We start from the raw sequence: 23,350 nt of genomic DNA on the forward strand, positions 1-23,350 counted from the left end.
CCATGGGCTTTGCTAAATTTGCCCTTATATGAAATGATGTTTTAACCTTCCGTCAAGCCTATAGAAGACTTACAGATGACTAGGGGAATGCTTTTAGGAGGCATAGGGACAAAATAAGAGGAGAAGGATGGTTTCTTAACCTCTGGTATGTGCAATTTTTGAGTTTCAGAGCTATCCCTTTGTACAAAAGATGCAGAAGTTTGTTTACCTCTTGAAGCATCTTTGAATACATGCTTGCTTCCGTTACTTTCTCTGGCATTTCTCAGGTTATGGTTTCTTCCTGTTACTAGTTGCTCTATGATTATATATTACATACCTCGTTAAGTCTCACTTCTTTCCTTCTCTTGGCAGCTGCAAATCAAAAAGAGCCCTTGACTCCTAAATTTAAAGTGAAAGAGGAGCCTAAGGATGAAGAAGTTGCAAGTTCAGCCTTGTCTCAGTCCAGCTATGTGTTCAGCCAGGAATCCGAAGCCTCAGCTGCAAACGTCCCTGAAGAGAAACTCAAGCCACAGGAAGTGCAGGCAAACGTGATGAGGCAGGACATGTCAGTCAAGGCAGCATCTGAGCTCCTCATGAAGCTCTCAGGTATATTATTTAATAATATTCAACTTCTTAATTTTTTTTTCATGCACACTAGCAGGGTTACTTGCAGAAGAATATTTAGCTTTAGTAGTAAGTGAAGGAACAATTGAAAAGGTCTGTCTACATAAGTTCATATACATAAGACATCTCAGTTAGGTCACCATAGTATCTAATTATCTGTGCTCTGGTTTTCAAATTAATGACTATGGGATAAGTCAAAAGAATGATGCCTTGAAGCTTTTAGATGTTGTCATTTTTAAAATGTACCAAAACGTGTTAATACCAATTTATTTACTTGTCACTTCATTAACATCATAAGAATATGTGTCTGCACTGAACTATACCTGATACAGCTTTATAAATGATGACTTCTAAAGCCTTTTATTTTTTTCTGACAATGTCTTGTCCTCAAAATCATAAGATACGCTGTTAAAAAAAATAATGTAAACTGACCCAGCTTTCTGCTGTTAGGGAGACCACTTGAACTTGCCTACATTGCTTTAGTGATACATCCTTCTGCCAGACAAGTAGACAGTATGCATGTGTATACACATATGTACTGTTACAGCTGGAGGGAGTCAAATAAAAATGTATGTTCTGCTAATTATGCTTTGTCTAACTTGTCAGAATTGAGGTTTAACTTTAAGGGAAAGTAAAAGGGTAGAATTTTCCCTGCTACGAACAGGTTAAGTGAATGATGAAAAGGCTTTGAACTTCTAATAGACTTCAGTTTTTAGGACCAAGATGTGAAAGTCAATCTGGGAGGCTGCACCTAAACTGAATTGGTTAGTTTGTAAGTCTTCTCCAAAACTGGACGAGACTTATTTTTTTTTAAGTGTGCCAAAGTCACGCAAGAGGTGCCAGTGGAAATGCTTACAAGTTTAGTAACTTCTGAGGTATCTGGCAAACCTATCTGAAATTATTTGGGTTGATTGGATAGTGTCAACATTGAATTTAAGCTCAAATTTATACCTGAAAGACTTTAACTGACTAGGATCTCCCTGATAAATTCTAACATGTAATTAATTCACTCCTGTTCATACCTGCACGCTTTAATTTGCAGAAGAATTTAAGTCATTGATTTGCAAGCCTTCCGTGTTAATGGTGCAAAAATACCTCCCTGGTACAAAAGTTGATCGGAGCAGAAGTTTCCCAATTTTTCACTGATTCCCAAATACTAAACATTTGGTTATTGATATAGTGCACTGTTGCTGCTGGTAACTGGTTTGAGTATGGTGTTCTGGTAACAAAACTTTGCAGCCTAATGAATGTTAACCTGTGACTTTATTTTTCTTGGTGCCTATAAATTTGTGTAACTATTTTCATAAAGAGCGAGCTCCGTAATTTAATGATCTTTCAAGTACTTCAGAGACACTGGGGTTCTTGATTGCGAATTTTGAATTCAGCACTAGCAGGCTGTGTTTAAATAGTTTTATTACAGACTATTATATTTGAATATTTGTGCCTTAAATATCTGTTTGTATGAGTGAAATATGGCGTGTATAAAATCTTGGTCAAGTCTTCAGTCACTTCTGTTGGGAACTCCCAGCATTTAAAGGTTGTAGTAAGAAATACGCTAGTTTAACATTTATGATCTCTTAGTGATGAAGCAGTTTTTGCTGATAGTGGTCTTTTTGGTTAATCTGTAGATGACAAGGTAAAGAATTACTCTAGGATTTATTCAGTTGGAATTGCTGCAGTTGGTATTCCTGAATCAGCCAGTGGGTGGGGTTATACCAAGTTTATCACATACACTGTTTTCAACTTAGAGTTTTCTGAATTACCATCTAAGGCAGAAACTATAAAGGAGGAAAACACTAAGATACGGTTTAATGTAGGACAAATATAAGAGGAATATCTAAGATAAGTAGCCTCTTTAGTGTTTTTTTAATGTTTACTTTATCTGGTAGAATACTCTGAGATCATTATTGGCTTCCCAGCTTATCTTAAGCAATTCTGCACTCTGTTTTTGGTGATTTAGAACTTAAACAATCAAGCCACTTCTTCAGAATAAAGTGAAAACAAGAATAATGTTCCTCCTTTTTCCTGGTATTGGAAGGAGAAAAGAAAAAAAAAAAAGGAAAGGAATGAGTATGTCTGGAAGTTTTGCTGTCTGTGGGAAATCTTCAGTCAAGTGCCCTTATAAGATTTGATATATATTATATAATTGGGTTTAAGTCAGGTCCTTCTGGGCTCTATATCCTTGGTAAAAACTGAATGGATTACATCGTTTGCTTTGTTATTTTCACTTTCTTCTGTGTAATACTAATTATCAAAACCTGCACTGCATACAAATTCAGCAAGGGATTTCTGACATAATAGTAGTTTGCTTTCTGCATTACTGATGTACATGCTTCTGATATCCCCTGAGCAATAATATTGCCGATTGTTGCAGCCTTGTGGGAGCCTCTTGGGATTTAGGCATAGGCCTTGCTGTCTCCTTTCGTGTGAAGGATACACCAGTTTATATTTTTCACTGGGAAATCTCTTTTCTCAAACAGAGGTGCTGTGTTGCTAGCTCTTAGCGGAGCTTGTACAGTGTAGTGGAAAGCCGTTCCAGCTGGGGAGCCTAGTTTGGGCTGGTGCCTACTGTAAGAGAGACTTCCTGCAAATCACCAGCCCCTATAATGGAGGGACTTGTCCACCACTCAGAAACTACTCTAAAGCTAGGAAAAGTTAGAAGAATAAACATATTTTACCGTAGTAGAACATTAACAGAACATTTAATAGTTGTCACTGTAGAGGTAAACGTACAGTAACAAGAGAAAAATCATACGCAGCTGACGATTTTAGTTTTACTACACAAGGCTCTCTCTTTTCTCATTAAGCTAAAAAGCTGTCAGGACACTCACATGCTTCTAGCAGCACACAACCAGTGTTTAAAATCAGGCCTTTGCCCTGCATATTACTTTGGTGGAGTTGGACCTTATCTGGAGATGCTATGACCTTTTGTACCAGTTTTTTCTCCACTGTCTGCCACTTGGATTCAGATCTTCTACCTCACAGTTCACAAACTTGATACCTAGTCACTTGATACCTAGTCGCACTTCTTCCAAAGGATTATTCAAGCTAAGAAGGCTAATAATGTCTCTTGGGCATGTCTAGGCAGAACCCATTTCCATCCAGATAGCCAAAACAAAACTTCCTAACAACTGATCTGCCCATTTAAAAATAAATGAAACGACCATTTGGAAGAAATGGTCTTCGGGGGTTAGCAGGCAAAGTTCAAGCCTCAGTGTAGACTTTCAACCTTCATTTTACAGAGGAACATAAAATGACTACCATGATTTATATGAATGTATGAAGGTGAGCTGTGAATTCTGTCCATTACTAAGTCTTGACTGAGACTAGATCCAATGGTAAGCAAACAGATTTGAGGAGATAGTGGAGTGAGGCAAATCGCTCTCATCTCTGTTTTGTAGGGTGCCACCCCTCCAAGATTTTGAATTCCTCTTAAATGTTGCACAAAATCACTTATAAGAAATGGAAGTAATGTATTTCAAATACACCTGAACCAGTTTTCTACATTCTTACCAGTTCTCTTTCATGGAAAAGCTAATTTATTTCTTAAAATGTTTAATTAAGTGGTGCACCCAGTGATCCTTGGTCAGTTTTATACACTCAGTCTTGTGAATTGAAAGACAGGTTTCAGAGGAGACTGAAATTTGAAATAAATGTTTGCATTTACATGCTAATGTTTGAGTGTAAAAACTCATGTTCTGCTGAAATAGTCATGCCGCTAATATGTTTTGGGCACATATTATCTTTCAGAAGCATACAGTGTTTTTCCTTCTTGTCCAAAAATGAATGCATAGCTGGAGGTGTATAAAATCTATTCCAGGTACTAGCATTTTATAAGTAATATGTTGCCCTGGTGCCTTGAACTATGACATTAGTATGTCCCCGTCTTTCCTAGAAATGTTGTCTGAATCGCATTTGCCTTTATTTCAGCTATATCTTATTTGTGAAATGTAGTCATTTTGCATTTCAGTAGTAACTCCCGTTGTTTTCCTCCACTCTCTTTTTACCAGTGGATCAATTCCCCATGTATTGCACATATCCTTGTTATCACTAGCAAATGCATGACCTTTGTACTATTCAGTTCCTTTGGATTTTTTGTACTTCAGTCCTCGGGACACACTGTGTGTCTTGTAGTACACCGATTCCCCAGTACCAACAATGCTTCATAATTCTGGGTTATCAGCAGATGCAATTAGTGCATACTTAGTTTTTGTGCCAAGGTCATGAAGTAAAATGTTGCATACAATTAATTCCAAAAGCATTCTTGATCAACTCCATTTATTATCACCTAATTATATGACAATTCCTCTTTCAGCACAACTGGTTATTGTGGGGGTTTGGTGGGTGGGGTTTTTTTTCCTTTTTTGATTAAGCCTTTATCCACTTGAAAATGTTTATGCTGATTTCCTATTTCGTGCCTTGTAGTTAATTTTTTTTTACACTATATCTTACGTTTAACTGAGACTACATGGATTAGAACTTCTATTTAAGAAGAGGAAGAAAGAGGAAAAAGAATGATAGTACAATTCTAGCATAAGATGAAGGCCAGAACACCTCAATGCTACTCCCATTCCAAAAATGGCACATTGTGCGTTAGGGCACAGCGAGGTGAAGGACTATCTGAGAAGGCTTTAAATTAGCTCATACCAAAGCCAGTCCAGTCGCAACAGCACAGACTTCCAGAGGAACTAAATGACAGTATCAGTTTAAAAAGTTTGCTAACTACGAGTGCTAACTATGTGTGTGTGGCTGGACAGCTGCTGTCAGATTTGCCTCATTTTAAGGCTTGGGTGGCTTTATGCTTAGCTGTTGATAGCAATGTGCATTGACAACAAAAACGGGTCCATGGCTAGTAAGCTATTATTCTTAGCAGTCACAAAGTCTTCCCAGGTTTAGTGGGCTGCGTTTGGCAGTCTTTTGGTTTATTGTTACTATGGTGAAGAAAAAGTACATTACTATGTTCTTTGGGTGACATGGGGGACAGAGAAACTAACCTTTCTATATATTTCTTTTTCAGAACTTTGTGGGCTCTTCTGGGAAGTGCTTGTATGGAGCTAGGCTGCTGTCGTTGGAGACAGCTGTTGTTTGGACCTCGTAAAAGTCTCTGTACGTAGATTGCAGGGGAGCTGTCAGGGGTGTTTTCATCCCTGCTTAGAGAGCCTTGATAATGGGCAGAGGAGTGAAAATACAGGGACATCTTTTTGCCTTGGTCTCTAAATAGCTCATTAGCAAGCTCTGGGCAACAGCAGGTGCTTCTGTAGAAGCCCAGAAAAGTAAGCAGCGAAGTTTATGACCCAAAGTAAGACTTTCTCTTGATGGGAACTAGAGAGATGGCAAGCCATGGCAAGTCACATCACCAGATTAAATCCCGCTACTAGCCAAGTGTTTGTTGTTGTTTTGTTGTTTAGTTTTTTTAACCAACAGAAATGTGAAATTGATCGTGGATGGTTAGAGTGAAGCTGTGTTTTAATTACAGCATAAAAAAAGATACAAGTTTCTAGATAGCTAGATCTATTATTGTAATGTGTCAGGTTCCAGACTTTTTTTTTCCAAGATTTTGAGACTCTCCTGCCAATGCTGTACTCCATGAAGTTCATATCAGGCCACGGTACGTTCATTCAGTTTAATAAGCTTTTCTATGACATCTGCATAATAACATAATCCCAAAAGAACCCAACTAGTAATGGATTCTTACCTGTTGATGGGTTTTGCCATGTATCATGACAACATTAATGTCTAAACACAAAAGCAGGAAAAATGCAAAAAAATATTGCCTGTTCCCAGGAGAAGTATAGAGTGCGAAGGATGGAAGTCTGAAACGTTTAAGGGTTTTTTCCCTTATAGATCTTAAAAAACCCCACAAAACAACAAAAATCACAGAAGAACAGGTACCTTATAACAGAGCCTAGCTTTTAGTTCAGTAGATGCTATGCTATCCCTTTAAGTTATTGCAATTCATCATCTTCCTTTTTCCCATGTCAAGGTAATCTTGGCATTTAATGAAAACCGTGTTAATTTAAAAGATTAGATAATTTGGAATAATAAGAAATCATAATGTCTGTGGTTCAAATATGCTTCTTTTGGTGTTCTGGATTTTATTTGATTTATTTGTTTAAACAAACACCCTGATCCTTTGCTTTACTGCTATTCCTTGATGATGTTCAGCCAGGTGGGAGTGGCCACAAAGCTATGGAAAGTGGGCATGGCGATTTTTTTCAAAGTGTCAGAGGATTGTGGATGGACAATTGTGGATTTGCAGAGGGCCTCTTGAAGTCCCCCTTGCCTTTGGAGAGTCAGCTTGTAAATACAGGAGAACTGGAGCCAGGCTCTCTGCAAAGGTGCGGCTTGCTGCACAAATGCTAAGACTAGAATTTTCTTGAACTAGGAGATTTGCATAGATTGGAATATGTTGTAAAATAACAATTCACCGCACATGTAGACTTTTATTCAAATACTTCTTGATCTATGTTTTGAGGGGTTGGCTGTGTTCTGCAAGTAGGGTCTTTCAGGTAAGCACCATAATCCTACCATTTAAATGGAAGGAGCAGTAGATGTGTATCACAAATTAGTGCTTTAATTTGCTCCCCCCCCTTTTTTTTGGCTTGCATTTTTGCAAAACTAAACTTGTAGTTGCAAAATTCCATAACATGGGAGTTCAGAGGTTCCACTTTACCAAATATGAGCCATTTTGTGATTTTATTTTTTTTTATGCAGGATCCTGTTGCATTGATTCAAGGCCCATTGACATAGTCTTATATAAAACAGCAGTTTGAAAAAATACTAGCAAAATAAAGCATCAAGCACAGCGCCCTAGGGAACATCAGATGTTACTTGTTGTGCCTCTGTAGCAGAACCTTCAGGGCTTGCCAACTGTTCCCTGCGTCTGAGGTTTTATTTAAGCTAGTTTAGGGCATGTTTATTTCTAGCAAATCAGAACAATTATTATAACAAAATGCCTGATTCTCTGTACTGAAAGCTTTTAAAGGCGGTACAAGTTGACCCACTAGTTACCCCTGTCTGCTTGATTGTGAAAACTAGTGCATGTGTCTAATTTATGAGACATATAGGAAAGGCTTTCTTTTCTAAGTTGATTCATAAAGTTGATTTGTACAGCTGATGGGCATTTCAGCAAATAAGAGCAACTTAGAATTTTAGTTGCAGGATGAAGTTTTAAATAAAATGGTGGGAAGAAGCATGAATGATTTAACAAGAATTCATTTGATTTCAGCAGTGGAAAGTCATTGGACAGCTGTGGTATCAGCAAAAGCAGTATTTACTACATGACTTGTGCTTTTTATTAAATCTGTGCACTGGGGTTTGACTTTCATCTCAAAGTGAAAAGCAGACTGTGCTGCATTAGAAGAGCATGTTCAGTGCGTCCCCTCTAGAACAGATGAGTGCTGCATAGAATCATAGAATGGTTTGAGTTGGAAGGGACCTTTAAAGGTCATCTAGTCCAACCCCCTACAATGGGTGGGGACATCTTCAACTAGATCGGGTTGCTCAGACCCCCCGTCCTAAAATTTAGGGTCCTGACTTTACTCTTTGCCTGTCCCATATCCCTCAGGACTGTGAACCAGTGCATGATCACTGCAGCCCAGGCTACCTCCAGTCTTGACATCACCAGTTAGCTCATTTGCATTGGTGCCAATCAGGTCCAGTATCGCATCCCCTCTGGTAGGGCTGTCTATTACCTGGCTTAAGAAGTTATCCTCAATGCATTCCAGGAGTCTCCTGGATTGCCTACAGCTTGCCGTGCTACTTTTCCAGCAGATGTCAGGGTGATTGAAGTCCCTCAGTAGGACGAGAGCCTGTGAGCGCGATGCCTCCTGTAGCTGGAGGCTTTGTCCGTAGGCTCCCCTTGATCAGGCAGCCTGTAGTCGACACCAGCCACAAGGTTCCCTTTGCTGCCTTGGTCTCTAATTCTTACCCCTAACCTTTCAACCTGCTTGTGGCTATTCTTCAGAGACAGCTCTTCAGACTCTATCCATTTCTTGATGTAGAGGGCAACCCCTCCACCCCTTCTTCCTCACCTGTCCGTTATGAACAGCTTGTAGCCACTGAGAGCCACATGCCAGTCATGGGATTCATCCCACCAAGTTTCACTAATGGCAGCTGGATCATAGCTTTCTAGCAGCATGGTGACTTCCAGCTCCTCCTGTTTGTTGCTCATGCTGCGTGCATTGGTGTAGAGGCACTTCATCTGCGCTGTCGGCCATGTCACCTTCTTGGAGGAACACCCCTTAGATCCTGTGAGGTATTTCACTGTTTTTTCCTGAGGGCCATACTAGGCTAGGAAGTTTTCCAGTGATGTCCTTAACCTGGGACCCAGGGAGGCAGCAGACTTCCCTAAGAGGAAAGTCTGTTTCTGTCTCAGTCTGTCTCTTTCTCAGATTCCCTGATGCTCCTTAAAACCTTTCTACTTCCTGTATGTGCAATACTGTACCGTTTTTGGGCTCCATGGTTCAAAAGGGCTGTTAAGAATTATTAGACGGTCTAAAGGAAGGCAGCAGACTTGATTAAGGGTCTACGGCTCATGACCTACAAGAAGGCATTGAGGGAACCAGGCCTGTTCATTCTGGCAAAGGGAAATTAAAGGCAGATCTAATCGCAGCCTGCAACTACTCGAAGGAAACTTAGAAGAGCAGTGGAGTCAAACTCTTCTCTGTAGTGGCAGATGGTAAAAGGGGCAACAGCTACCAGCTGCAGCTTGGAAGGTTCAGAGTGGACATTAAGAAAAATTTCTAATGCAGCACTAGAACAAGTGTTACCCAAGGATGTTGTAGCTTTCCCTTGCTTGAGTGTTTTGAAAATTCTGCGTAAACCTGCAGCTGGTCTGATCGAGTGCCGATGATTCATAGAATAATTTAGTTTGGAGAGGACCTCCAGGGTTCATCTAATCCAAACTCTTTCTCAAAACAGGTCCAACAAGACCAAGCTGCTGAGGGTCTTAGTAAGTTTTGATTGTGTCCAGTGATGGAGACCCCAACATCTCTCAGCACTGTGTGCCAGTATTTCACCATCCTGACAGTGAATTTTTTCCTGTATATACAAACAGAATTTCCCATGCTCCAACTTGTCTGTTGACTCTTATACTATCACAGCACATTTCAGAGAGAAGTCTGACTCTAACTTCTCTATACCTTCCCTTTATACCTTAGGGAGTTGTCAGCAGCAATAAAGTGTCCCCTTAGTGTTGTTTTCTTAAGGCTGAACAAACCCAGTTCTCTTAGCTGTTCTCCTCTCACATCTTGCAGCAGCCCCCTAACTATCTTGCTAGCCTTCCACTGAATGTACTCCAGGATGTCAGTGTCGGTCCTGTACTGGGGAGCCCCAAATGGGGCACAGTACTCTAAATGCAGTCTCATAAGCGCAGAATAGAGAGTAAGAATCTCCTCCCTCAACCTGATAGCTACACATTTGATAATATGGCCCAGAATATGGTTGGCCATGAGGGCACATTGCTGACTTGTGCACAGCTTGCGTTGGATTGTGGCAGTCCCAACTTTCTGAGAGAAGTAGCTTGAATAAGCTCTTTCTAAAACTTGGCAATCTCTGTCCTAGGCTGTAGGGAGGTGTTGTCTAAGACTAAATTTCAGAGGCATGCTTACTGCTACACCTTCTTGAGGTGACACTGTCAGGCTTTCAGGGATGAATGCTGTACCCTGAGCTTTTAGGTAGCACAATTATTGTTCTATATATCTATTGTGTTTGGGTTTTTTAAGCAAGTGCCAGTACTTTGCAATTCCTTGCACTTGGGAATGCCAGAGAACCTGAAAGCTGTGGAAGAAATTACTTCCTCCTGGAACAAGCCTGTCCAATACTGCATTTCTCATATCTGATGCGGAGAACTGTCTCACTCAGTGTGAATAGGATGAAGTTCATTGAGGCTTTTATAAATTGGCTGATTAAACGTTATACTTCTCTGCAAAGAAACAGCATCTCTGTGGCTTGACATCCATGTATGCAATAAGTTTCTCTTATTTTGTTAAGCTGTTTCCATATCACAAAGTTAACAGCAGAAAAAGGCGTATTAGGTGATTTAGTTCATCTTCTGCCAGATTAGCAATGTTCACTGCTGTGCTATTGTTCTGAGCTTTATCCAGGTTAGTTTTGAATGAATAGCAGACCATGTTTAGGAGGTTATGGTCTGGATACTTTAAAGCTACTTGAGTCTTTATCCTCCGCTGATTTTTGCTAGGAATTAGATGTCTGTACTTTTATAAAAATCTGGCATGAAGAAAATTATTCTTAGTATACTAACTTTGTATTCTGATACATTGCATTTTATTTAACCTAGCCCATCTAGTCAAGGAGAAATGCAAAATGGAAAAAAGCCAGAGCTATCATGATTTTAATTATTTGAACCAGGAGACGTTTTGGTGTACCAGTCCTTGACTTGAAAAACTTTAGCTGTGCTACAGCCATGTGAGATACCCCTCATTTCCTTACATAAGTATCACCTTACTCCACAAATGAACTGTCTGTAGCACAGAAGGGAAAATAATCTTCAAAAAGTTACAGTTTGGCTGCCTGTATGGTGAGATGGGTATGGGCATAACCTTACAGTCTTTCACCAGCACAAGATCTAGCACAACTGGGTTGTATGCCAGTGATTGCTGCTCATGGGACAGACTGTCTGTGTTTCCCTGTTGTTACCTCCTGTTAAATTATCACAGAGGACACCACCATCCCCCCCCGCTTCGCTCTTCTGTGTGTGTTTGGTTTTGGGAATCGGAGTATGACAGGATTCACCTTTGGCAGGGGCATTCTGTCAGATCAAAAGGGTGCAGCTGGGAAGATAAAGGTCAAAGGAAATGATCAAATATGTAAATTTAGTTAGGGCAATTTGAGTGCTAGCTGATTGTGAGGGAGAGAAGGTCATCGGTATTGCTTGACTCTTGCCTTAGTTGGGGTCGTATCAGTTCGATTCAAAAGCATTTGCAGGACAGGGAATTAAACTGTGTGGAGCAGGAACAGAAATAGAAAGAATATTTTAAAAGCAGAGAGAGCAGCAAAGGTCAGCTTGACTCTGCACCTAAATTTGGCAGCTGGGTGCAGAACTCGGTCTGTCAGACATCTAAAGAACTCATTTGTTTGCGGAGTTACCTGAGCTTTTGATTGACAGTGTTACCTGATGCGTTCCTTTGCTGTTCTGTGTTCACTTTCAATGCACAGCATGCTATTTTTACACTTTTCAATGCAGATGCAATGTTCTGTGGTTTTATAATAGAGCTAATGGAAGCTTTAAATAAATTAGAAAAAAGAGAAAAGAAAAACCTGCTTAACAGGACACAAAAGGCATTATATGATATTTCTAACTTGTCTTCAGTTGAGAATTCACTATGAAAATTTCCAAAGTCTGAAATGTATCTGGTGGATCATAGATGGTAAAGATTTTTATCAATGTTTATGCGTTTCTTTTAAAGGTCAAGAAATGTCATAAGAAAAGATTGAAAGCACTTCATGTAAATCATTCCTGGAACATATCCAAGTGGCTTTTATCTCCTGGCTTCCTTTTTTTTTTTTTTTTTTTTTTTTTTAAAAGAGCTATAAGCAGCAAAGCCACTTTTTCCCCCACTTAAGAACAACAGGAATGTGGGGAGAGGGAGAAACCATGGGAATGAAAAAGGACTTGGTGACACACATCAGTTCAATTTTAGGAGGAATGCATGTGTCTTCAGGCTAAAGGGATTCTGTTCATCTTTGGCTAGAGACTACAAGATAACACCAACTAGTTGACTAGCTTGAGGATGTTATCAGGGATGACCAAAACATGTTTTGGTGCCTCTGAGATTCATTGTAATATTAGGTAATTGAAAACAAAAGGCCTGGTGGTGTTTGAAACATTCACACTTGGAATAAAATCTGTGAGGCTGACAGAGTCATATGTGAGTTAGGAGGGGAAAAACAGAGATCAGCAACAGATTAGTGTATCAAATTGAGTTAGTGGATCCACCATCACCCCCTTTTCTTCTCTCTGACCCAAAGTTAATAGAAAATACTGTTTGTGTTTGGGCTTTTTCTTACAAACCGTTATTCATTTATTTATTTTTAATATCAGTGCCTTCTAAGTAGTAAAATTTGACAGGTGACAAGGAAACTTCCATGTGAGGAAACTCATTGTGCAGAGTGCCTCCATCAGTGACCTGATGCTATCAGGATGGCCAGCCCCTGTCTGCACCAGTTAACATGCTGGCCCACGGTCATAGATCTGAGCACATCCCCCCCAGTCTGGACAAGGGCCAGACTGCGCTCTCAGGTTCTAATCCTCTTGAGCATCTAAGCTCTCTGCTTCTCTGGCTCTGTATGCTGCAGCATGCCTGTCCCTACCCTCTACCACAGCCTCTTTTGCTGGGTGCTATGGTTGCCTTTTCCTCCTTTGGCCATGAATTCTGAGCAATTTAAACTCGCACTTTCCCTTGACACCAGCTGCGGAGGCTACATAGGTGACAATTGAGGGCATGTGCTAATCATGAGTAAACAGAAGCAGATTTTCCTTAAGGTTTGCAGTATCTTGACTAGTACCAGAAGTATGTGTACAGGTTTAGGCAAAATTAATAAATCCCGTGTAAATTTTTTTTTTGTTGGAATGATTTCTTACTGGTATTTAACTATGTTCATGCATTTATTTATTTTCTTGATTCTCCCAGGCATGTTGCCTGTCTTAGGCTGCCTGTTTCTGGAGTGTCTGGTCAGCATCCAGCCAGCAGAGGTAACACCTAGTTGGGCAGTTCTGCCATGATACCAGTGTCCTTTGAGGAGCGCTGTGAATGAAAATGATTTAAAAGGTCATCATCTTTCTCTGAAACTAAATTGAGAATAAATTCTATAGGCTTTCAACTTCTCTTTTCACAGCAGAAAGTCTGAATCAAAAGATACAGGTATTTGGGGTCTGGTAGTCTAATTACCTTAGAGCCTTGATTTTGAGAATTCAGAGCTTTTATTCTGAAGAAAAAATGATCATGTACCCTGCAGCCAAGCCAGAGCATTCAGCAACACCCAGGGAATCTCAAGTGTAGAAAGTAAACTACAAATTGGCTTCTAGACTATGGTTTTGTTTGCTGGACCTAGGACACCAGAGAGGAAGGCAAGGAGGGAAGGATATGAGCTTATGGAAACTGGTCATTAAGGTTATTGGATCTCGTAATGTATGAGGGAATATCTATGCTTAGTTACAAAATCAGACCTTAGAAAAGCACGGGTCCCAGAATACTCCTCTCATCTTGAAAGCATATGCAGATGTAACAAACCAGTTCTTCACATAGTGATCTGGAATTTTCCATAAAAGAGAGAGCGGAAGAGGAGCAGATGAGGTTTCCTCCTCCACCCCTATCCCCACACCAATACTTCTGACTGCCTGTGCTGGGACTTCTGCTGATAAAGAGTAACTTAAAGTTTGTAAGAGGTCTTCAGTGCCCACCCACCTTTGGAGAGCTGGTGTGCAGTTGCAACTTCATTTAATAAATAAAAACAAAGCTTCACTAACTGGTATGTGATCACCCAGTATTCATAGAAAGTGATACAACTCTCATATTTACAAATATGCAACTGTTTTCTGCTCTCTAGTTTGAAAAATGATTTTCAAGAGATTGCTTCTATTTATAAGCCCCAGAATAATACTGTAGCAGTCAGCAGCTTGCTTCCCTTACCATTTGCAGTGATACAGTATACAAATTACAACTTTGTAATTGTGATTCCTGCTTTGAGTAGTCTGAAAAATTGTAGCCTAATTAAATAATTGTGGCGGTTGTTTATTTTTTTAAACACATATTTGCAGCTGAGAGTTACAAGGAAACCCAGATGGTAAAGATAAAGGAAGAACCAATGGAAGTCGACATTCATGATTCGCAGGCTTCAGTGTCACCCAGCCAACCCAGCCAAAATGTTGGCTACAGCACTTTATTAGGGCGAGACATTAGCGAACACATACAGAAGGCACCAGAAGGTCGTGTGCTCCCAGAAAGAAATCTATTCAGCCAAGATATATCAGTGAAGATGGCATCTGAGCTGCTCTTCCAGTTATCAGGTAAAAGCAGTTGAAATAGTCAGTAGTTGAATTTAAACAACAACAAGAGAGAGAGATTGTGTATAACCATTAAGGTGCTATGAAAGTGTGATTGCTAAGGCTGAAAAATAATAGGAGTTAGAGCCCTTCTACCCTCATGTTTGGAACACAAAAGCCTTGCCAAATGTCCCCCATAGTTAGCATAGGCTTTGGAGCACTGTGACAGTCAGGTCAGGTTCACAATATTTGAACTGAATTGGAAAAGCCGGAGTTCAACTCCTGTATTTTTGAAAGATAATTAAATAATTTGTGACAACTGGTTGATCCAGGCCTTGGAGTATAGGGGAACCTATAGATGGCAGTTACTGGTGTAAGTAGCCAGTGGCTGCAGCACGCAGTGCTCCTGGGGCTGCACTGTCCGTTTCTCTTGACAAAGAAGGTGAACCTCAACTATTACATAAAGGCAGTGATATCAGCACTATGTTTAATGAATGCTTGTATTGCACACTTTGCATGGAGCACTAACACTGAAATATGAAGCTGAAAAAATTTGTTAGGTGTTAGTTTAAATAAGGTCATGCCCATTCTCTAATCATGCTGTAACCATTTACCCTAAGTTACTCTGGATTATGCTGTTATCAGAAAGCATTAAAATAGTTCTGCTGAATAAAACTTGATAGGGAAAATATGATATATGCTAATCACAAAAACACTTGTATGTTCCTCTGCAGAAAAGGTGAGCAAAGAGCACAACCACAATAAAGATAACACCATCAGAACTACAGCAAGGTAAGTACAGTCCATTGTTATCTGCAAAGCTGTAGTGTAAATGGCATTGCTTCATTTTGCCTTGTGAACTCAAATGTGTCTGTCTCCCACAAATGTGACCTGATATTACAAGTGTAAGATATTTTCATGGGTAATGTAACCTATATCTGAAAAATTACACCTATAGGTCTGATTGCTTAGAGTTCATGAGACAAAAGGCCTTTGGGCCAAAATGACCGTTCGCCTCTGATCAAGTATTCACACATCATTTTAAGAATTATTTTTTCTATTTTTTTCTACAAAAACCTGAAAATTAAAAGAAACTGCATAGTACATGCAGCACTTGAGGAAAGAACAGGCTGACAACTGGATTTTAAGACATGGACCAATGAAAGAAGAGGTGATTTTTGATTCAGTCTTCTGTTAAATTTTGATTTCTTTAATAAAATTTCGATTTAGTATTTCTATCATCTCAATGCCTTCTAGAGATAAATTTTTAGAGGTCAGACTGTATGACAATGCTAATGAAACATTTGTTAAAGATTACAGTCACCTTAATACAATAGATGAAATTATCCAGGAATTAAAACCATGATCCAATTATAGCACATGCTGTTAAAGAAATACACACTTTACAGTATTGTGGCTGGGAACAAGCCCACGAGTTGTTTACATATACGTGAGCAGCAAAGTGAGGTGTCCCTATGGGAAAATTCAAAGCTCTTATGTAATAAGTGGGAGCTAGAATTGGTAAAAAGTTAGAAGCCCATGGTGAGGAGTAGGCAGAAATTGGCAAAAGTACATTTATTTCCTACCTGAAAGTTCCTTAATCAGTGTGGCTGGGTTGGAGACTGAGCACACTGAAGTGACAAACTGTTCCTTCAAAGACAGAGTAAGACCTTCTGTGCCTCTGCAGTCCCGTCTACAGAAGTTCCCAACGTGTTCGGTGCCTGCTAACTAAGACAACTTTGTCCAGACAGAAATTGAAAAGCATTTCAGTTGCAGAAGAAAAGATCTCTAAAATATGTTGTTCTTAAATTCCTAGGCCTATCCCATTCATTCATGGTAACTGTAATAAATAAATAAATAAATTGTTTTTAATAAACTGACCAGCTAAGTAAATGTCTGTTAGGGACTTTTTGATGTTACAAGTTGAAAGACAATTAAATTGAGCTTTGAACTTCTCGCTACTGTGAACGCTTCCCATATTTGCTAGTTTGGGAATCTGTGGGATCTGCAGCCTACATAGCCTTCCCGTGACTACTTAAAAAGCATAAGCCTAAGAGATACATATGGAGATAAATGCACATATTGTCCTAACTACTCATCCAGTGTGCATTGCAGGGAGGGGGTGACAAATAGTTGAAAATAGATTTCGATGTCTCATGATGTTACCAGCAGGACTGGTGTGAGAATCCAGGGCTACTTTTGGATCTATCAAAGATAATTTAAACTGGAAAGGTTGAGGACAGTTCAAAGATAACTTCCCCTTCTTCTGACTGCCACCTTTTAAGAGGGTAGCACAGTTGGCTTGCACTGAGTTGTCCAACTTGCACTGAGCTTTACTGAGAAGTCCTGATCATGGCTGCTACCCATCAGGGCATGAAATGCTGAGTGCCTGATTCAATTCTTCCGGGTGCTTTTCTTATCTTACCTATCTATCAACAGAAGAAGACATGAATGAGAAGAGCTTCTTAAGGGGAAGTGAGTCAGTCTACTAAGTCCTGCGAGTTCAAACAGATTGACTTGAAAGACCTTGCCAAATAAACCCCATCCAAAACCAAACAAACAGCTGGAAGTCTTTGCTGGTAAGGGTATGACGCCTTCTCAAAAATAAAATGTGATGGAGCAGCCAGTGGAGAATAGAGGCACTCAGACTGCATTAAGAAAACGTGTGATGTTGCAGTTTGGCTCACCAGCCTACATCTGGAGTAATGACAGAAAGGCATTTGAATCACAATTGTTATGTGAAATTTGCTGACAGCTGCAGAGAACCAAGGTGAAGTCAGTGTTGTCCACCTGTGAGTAGCTGGGGAGCAGAGATTGAGCTGTGTCATTGGTGAGAGTCTTAAATCAGCAAAGCCCAGCAAGATGGGGTACGCAAACACTTTTTGCTGTCTTATTCCATATTAACATTTCTAACTGTTGCCTCTCTGTTGCTGTTCCTCCTGTGAGTATTCCTGGACTTTGCAAGCATATACTTCCATATGACTTTGCTTAAGCAGCCGAAACTGGCAAGGATTCCTCACAGTTCAATGGCTGAGTGAGATGGTAGAGCCTGCCATCTGTGATATGAAGACAGAAAGTGGAGAAGCAAATGATCTGAAGTGAGTACGCCAGTGTAAGAAGCCAAGATAAGTTTCTTTCATCTAGAGAACTGTGTAGCCATAAAACTGAAAAAAAAAAATAAATCCTAAAGCTTAATCTTCATCAGAAGGGACTTTGCACAGTGATTGAGAACAATTTATGTAGCTTCTTACTATGAAGCAGGAGCTCCTCCCTCCATACTTTACACTGGGAATTGGAAGACATATCTGCTGAAATAAAAGTAATAATAGGGCCAACACTGAAGAGACTCAGCTGCCCTTCTAGAGGAAGTTAGAAAAGAGGTATCCAAGGATGGTTCTGTAATTCACCGGAGGCCGATGACGGAGAGGGAAATCCTTGGGACACAACACGATGCAGTCTTCAACAGCAACCTGCTCATGATGTATGGCCTAGCCTGAAACAGATAAGCTCTGCATCATCCATTTTGCTTAGAGCCAGCAATGAGCAGTGTCCCGGTGACTGAATCTAAGGCACGAACAGGCAGGCCAACATGGAAACCTGAGTGGATTACAAGATTTTGAAGAGTTACAACAGTAATAAAACTTTTTTTATTGGTGTTTTTCTTTCAAATCATTATTAAGCCAGTGAGAGGAATGTTGCAATAAATGATGCCATATTTTTATACAGCGTCAGTCTGTTTTATATTATGTCACCCCTGAGTAGGAGTGTGAGTCTTGGAAAAAGTTAAGTGTTGCACATGTGGGCTGGAGCTATTTTACTTTATCCTGATCACTTGTTTTCTTGAGTATTATGCGTTCAGCTATCTGCGTGCACTGAACTATTCAGGTTTGGGGCAGTCACGCCTCACCCTTCAGCACAACCTAATGTTGACTGTGTTTATGGTTATGTTCAAACTTTTGTAGAAATACCAAAATATCCCATTAACTGTCAATGTATGGAACAGCACAAAGTGAATAATGGCCAAAAAACCTACTAAGAAAGTAAATAATGTGATTGTCAGAAGTGTTACATGATCAAATTAACTAACTATCAGCAAATTTCCCAAAGGCAGAAGAGATCTGACTAAGAATACAAGTGACTCAGTGGAGAACACCTTGTTCACTCTCTGCAGAAAAACTGTATGAGGGAAAACTTAGGCAAGTGCCGTTGTTTAGATTGACACCTTGGGTATCTGGACTGGTAGGGTCAACTTGGTACTGCTGGCACATACTTTATGGGTCTGGACTACCCACTGTGCAATGCTTTTTAAGACCTTATACTACATTCCTTATCCTGAAAAGGTTCTTGGATTTTATTACTGAATAAGAACAGGCTGCAGAAATGAGCTGGCCTCCTGTCCTGCACCTTTAAAACACCTACTATATGCCAGCCTGTTAAGGATTCTCAATATGAGAGAGATCAGATTTAATATAATTCTCATTTTGTTTAGAAGAAATTGATAGTTTGCATGCAAATGGAATACACTGCCTTAGAAAATAGTTTTCCAAGAAAGACTGTCCTTTTCTATTTTGATTTTTCTGATGTACCTCTTACTGATGTCTGTCTGTATGGTAGACAAGGAATTCTTGTTTCTGTTACGATCTTTAATTGAGCAGAAGACAAAATACTTTGACAGAAATGCCAATTGACTATTGAAATTGACTTTTTACTGCCTGTTAATTAAAACCAAAGCATGCTATGCTTTTTGGAGTCAAGTAGCCGATAATTTTTGCAGTTAATACTCTTTGGGAAGTAACCATTCAGTTAGCTTAGATGAATTATTTCCTGCTTTAAAAATCAAACTCATGGAGTTATTTCATTTATGGAATGTCATGTCAAAAGAGAACTACTCAGCATCTTAACCTAAAATTTGAAAAGTTTTGTTTTAAAAATAATTACTATATACCTCAGATTATTAAACAATAAAATTTTCCACCTTTCCCGATTGCCGTCTCCAGATATGACATTAGAATACAAATTTTTAGACAGTAGAATACAAATTTTTGAAGCATTCATTTTAATGATCCATATTGTATGGTGATATAGCAAATCTGTGATGTTGAAATGTAGTTAAAAACCTTTTGGAAGGACTTCGGTTTTCACTCTGAGATGCAATTTTACCAAAGCATGCTTCTTCTCCACACCTCGTCTCATGGTCTGCATATCTTTCAGCATGAATTCTGTAAATGAAACAGGGCTTTTAACAAGATGGTATCTGTTACAATATTAAGATGCTAGGGTCAAAAATAATATTTACTTCTTTTGTTAAATGCTATTGTGTTTACAAAAAGACATCTTATTTTTTCGTATAGCCCTTTCTTTTCTGAAGACACATTTAGACAATCACCGTTCACTTCCAACTCAAAAGATATCCTGCCTACTGAAACTACTCTTCATGGAAGGACGTCTGCACCAGGTCAGATACCTTTTTCTTTCATTACTTCCAGTTAATAGATCTTTTTCAATTCCTTCCACTTTAAACTCTACCACCTGACCAGTGCTCTTAAAATGTAGTTTGCTTTGTCAAAAGGCAACTCTCTCCATCACAATAAGTGCTTATTATTAAGAAGAAAAAGAAAAAAGTTAAATTGCTGAAGCATTTATATTAATTTATATTATTAGTCTTCAAACTACTATTTCCATGAATTGTACAAGAGTCTATAACAGATTAAACTCAACAGTATTAACAGACGTGGGGTTTTTGTGTGTGCGTGTCTCCCATATGTAAAGAAACTTTACAGATGTTGGATTACTGTCTGCTAGTCTCCTGTTATTGGCCATTTCCATCTCTCAGAGTGCAGATGAAATGTTTGCAATACATGTATCAGAGTGGCTGAGCTTGGCAATACAATTGTCCTGCCTTTAACAGTAATTTAGAAACCTTTTTGAAAGGACGTAGAGTTCTTAAAATGTACTGAAAAACCTCAGTATCTCTGGGTACATTCCCACTGATCTTCTGAACTGGTTGACAGGCATTTTATGTCCAGGTACAGCTTGGGTTATATTCTGCATTAAAATGGAAAATGTAGGCATGTAACAATGCTATTCAAGGTGGCACTGAACACATACAAAAACTCAATATATGCCTTTACTGTCCTGTTGCAAAATAACTCGTTTGCTAGTTCACTGCTATCTGTTCTTAAATTAATAGCTCTGGGATTCTAAAGGTCACTAATTACACAGCCAGCCATAGGGGGGGTTACTCACCTTTTCTTAGCAATCAATAAAGTTTTGGGCACGTTACTGCTAATTTTCAGCTATAGACTGTCATTTAATTTACAACTTAACAGACCCTTCATTTTTTTAATGCTTGAATAGTCATTTGACAGCTTGTGAAGTGGCAGATGAGGTTAAGAGCTAGACATTGTCTAAGGGTAAATATGCATAGCAGAAAGAAGAAGAAATCTTGTAGCATAAGGACAGGGGTCTTCAGGCTAGCCTCAGCCACCCTTATGCAAGGAAGCAGTGGATTTTGTAACTCGGGGTGAGGAGAACCAGATCAGGAGTGGTGCTTTTAAGTATTAAAATGTAAACCAGGTTAGCACTTCAATCCTGGCTTTTGACCTTGGCATAACATGGAATATTCATATACCCAGATGAAAGATGAGAACTCTTAGTCTCCTCAGGCAGTGCTCGATACCTCAGAGGACATGGCCTCTAGCAGCAATACTCTTACATCATACCAAGGTGAATGTATAAGAGTTTTAATTCTCTGTAAGACTTCATTTTAAGTGAGGCCACTAAAACTGCGGATGAGTTTTGGTGACATGTTTCATCTTCTGCTTAAAAGATGTAAAGTATCTAGTTCTCAGGACATGCTGGAATGTTAGAATGGCTTCTGAGGTACTGGGGTTTGTATGTTTACGCTGCCTCACATTCTGCGTTATGGAATATAAGTATGACCTTGATAGGTCTGTGTATTATGATATATATCGCTCTGTGATTATAAGACTCTGGTATGTAATAGCAGCATATATACTGAAAATCAAAAAAGCTAGTTTCTGCTTCATTTTTATTTTTGGAACAACCCTATCATTCCAAATATGTTGATTTTTCTCAGCTTCATACTCAACTCTTGGACCCGAAGTGCAACTTCACAGTAGCACCAGGAACGTGATTTAAATTTTTAATCAATTACAAATGTGATATTCATGTAAAAGAACAGCAGAATACCCACAGGTAGATTTCCTACTAGTTTTGGCCTTGCAGGAAGAAATAGTCTGTATAGCGCTATGGATAGCTCAGAAGCAATTTTATCCCTGCAGAGAGTAGCATAAAGGAACAGTAACAAACCATTGTAAAGGCCAACAGGATGTAACAGAAAATGCTGTGGACATATGTTGGTGGTGTCCCATGGATAAATGGTATGTATGCCTTCACTTGAGATACATTTTCGATATTATCTCTGAAACAGGATAGTAAGAAGTAGAGAAGAACAGCATAAGAAAATGACAGGAAATTTCCAGTCCGGTGTCATCTTCAAGTCGTCAACTAAAATCCAAGCAGATTAACTGCTAATGGCCCAGAGTGTTCATTAAGCAGTGCTGACATCCAAAAATGTGACTCTGTGCCACTGTCACCGCAGCTAGCAGAGTCTGACGAACAAGCGTGGTGTCTGAGCTGCTGCTCTGTGCTGGTTCTCTGTGACCAGGCTTGACTCAGGCAGGTGGAGCAGCATGAGGAAGCCTTCGCTGCCAGTTGGTCTGGGTGGCCTTGGCAGAACCCCATGTATGTTGTGCTTCTTTCCAAGAGAGCACCAATATGGGTGGTTGTATCCCCAGACTCCTGCCAACTTTCTGTCTGCAGACTTCTTGGCACCCTAGCTGCAGAAGAATTGGGAAAAGTGACAGGAACATAGGACAGTAAGATATCTCATGTGTCAAATTCAATTCTTTTCTATAATAGGTAACAACATTATGTAATCTCATTCATTATCAAGATCCATCTTAAACCTGTCGTCCTTATTTTCTGTATGAGGACACTGTTTCAGAAGCTCACCCCTTTGAAGTGCTGGGACCACTCTCTTTTCAGCCTGAATTTATTCACAGCAAGTTCTACTTTTGTTGTTTCACCAATGCTGTCCTTCAACTTTGATAATTCTTCTCCCTCGTGATGTTCACCATCTGATGTGCCATCTTACATCCCCCTAATCCTGTCTTCATTTTGGAAAAGTAAGCCAGCCAACCTCTTTTAGTCTCTTTTAGTATGATAGAGTTTCCATTCCCTGACCCACATCATAGCCTTTTTTCTGTCTCTGTTTAGGGAAATTAGTTTCTGCAAATATGAGTAGTCAGACCTATATACGCTATTTTACAGGAGGTCTTACCAATGACTTTTTCAGCGGCATGCAATCTTCTATATGTATATTGAAAATGCCTCTCCTGATTAATCACACAGTCTTTGTAACTAGAACATGCCGATGGTGCTCAGTTCATTTGCTAATCAAATAGTAACATGTTTTTCTTTTCCTTTACAATTTCAGCTGGTGATATCAGCGTGCAACAGAAATTTGTGTTCCTACTTTCTAGGCATATGACCTTGTAATTTGAATTGTTTCGCTTGTTACTCTAGCTTGCAAGATTATTTCTTTAATACTCTGAAATTTCTGCCTGTTGATGATATTGCTTTCATTAATGCAATGCTGGGAGGGGGTTTGTGTTGAAGCTATTGGAGAGGATTCTTAAGTACAGCTTGTCCAAAGTT

The 23,350-nt window shown here is 39.5% G+C and overlaps 1 protein-coding gene across 3 annotated transcripts in view; it reads left to right on the forward strand.

The window, feature by feature from the left end:
- ZNF827 (zinc finger protein 827) overlaps positions 1–23,350 on the forward strand; it is a 134,371-nt gene that overhangs the window by 80,798 nt on the left and 30,223 nt on the right. For all 3 annotated transcript variants that reach the window (XR_008577075.1, XM_054825146.1, XM_054825147.1), the window contains 4 exons: positions 352–585; positions 14,384–14,632; positions 15,343–15,400; positions 19,960–20,063. Coding sequence is in view for 2 of the 3 variants with exons in the window: in XM_054825146.1 (XP_054681121.1) it covers positions 352–585; positions 14,384–14,632; positions 15,343–15,400; positions 19,960–20,063 (645 nt within the window). In the remaining variant the exon portion in view is untranslated. The remainder of the gene's footprint in view (positions 1–351; positions 586–14,383; positions 14,633–15,342; positions 15,401–19,959; positions 20,064–23,350) is intronic.

Source organism: Grus americana, chromosome 4 (assembly GCF_028858705.1).
Source record: "Grus americana isolate bGruAme1 chromosome 4, bGruAme1.mat, whole genome shotgun sequence".
Classification (NCBI taxonomy): domain Eukaryota; kingdom Metazoa; phylum Chordata; class Aves; order Gruiformes; family Gruidae; genus Grus; species Grus americana.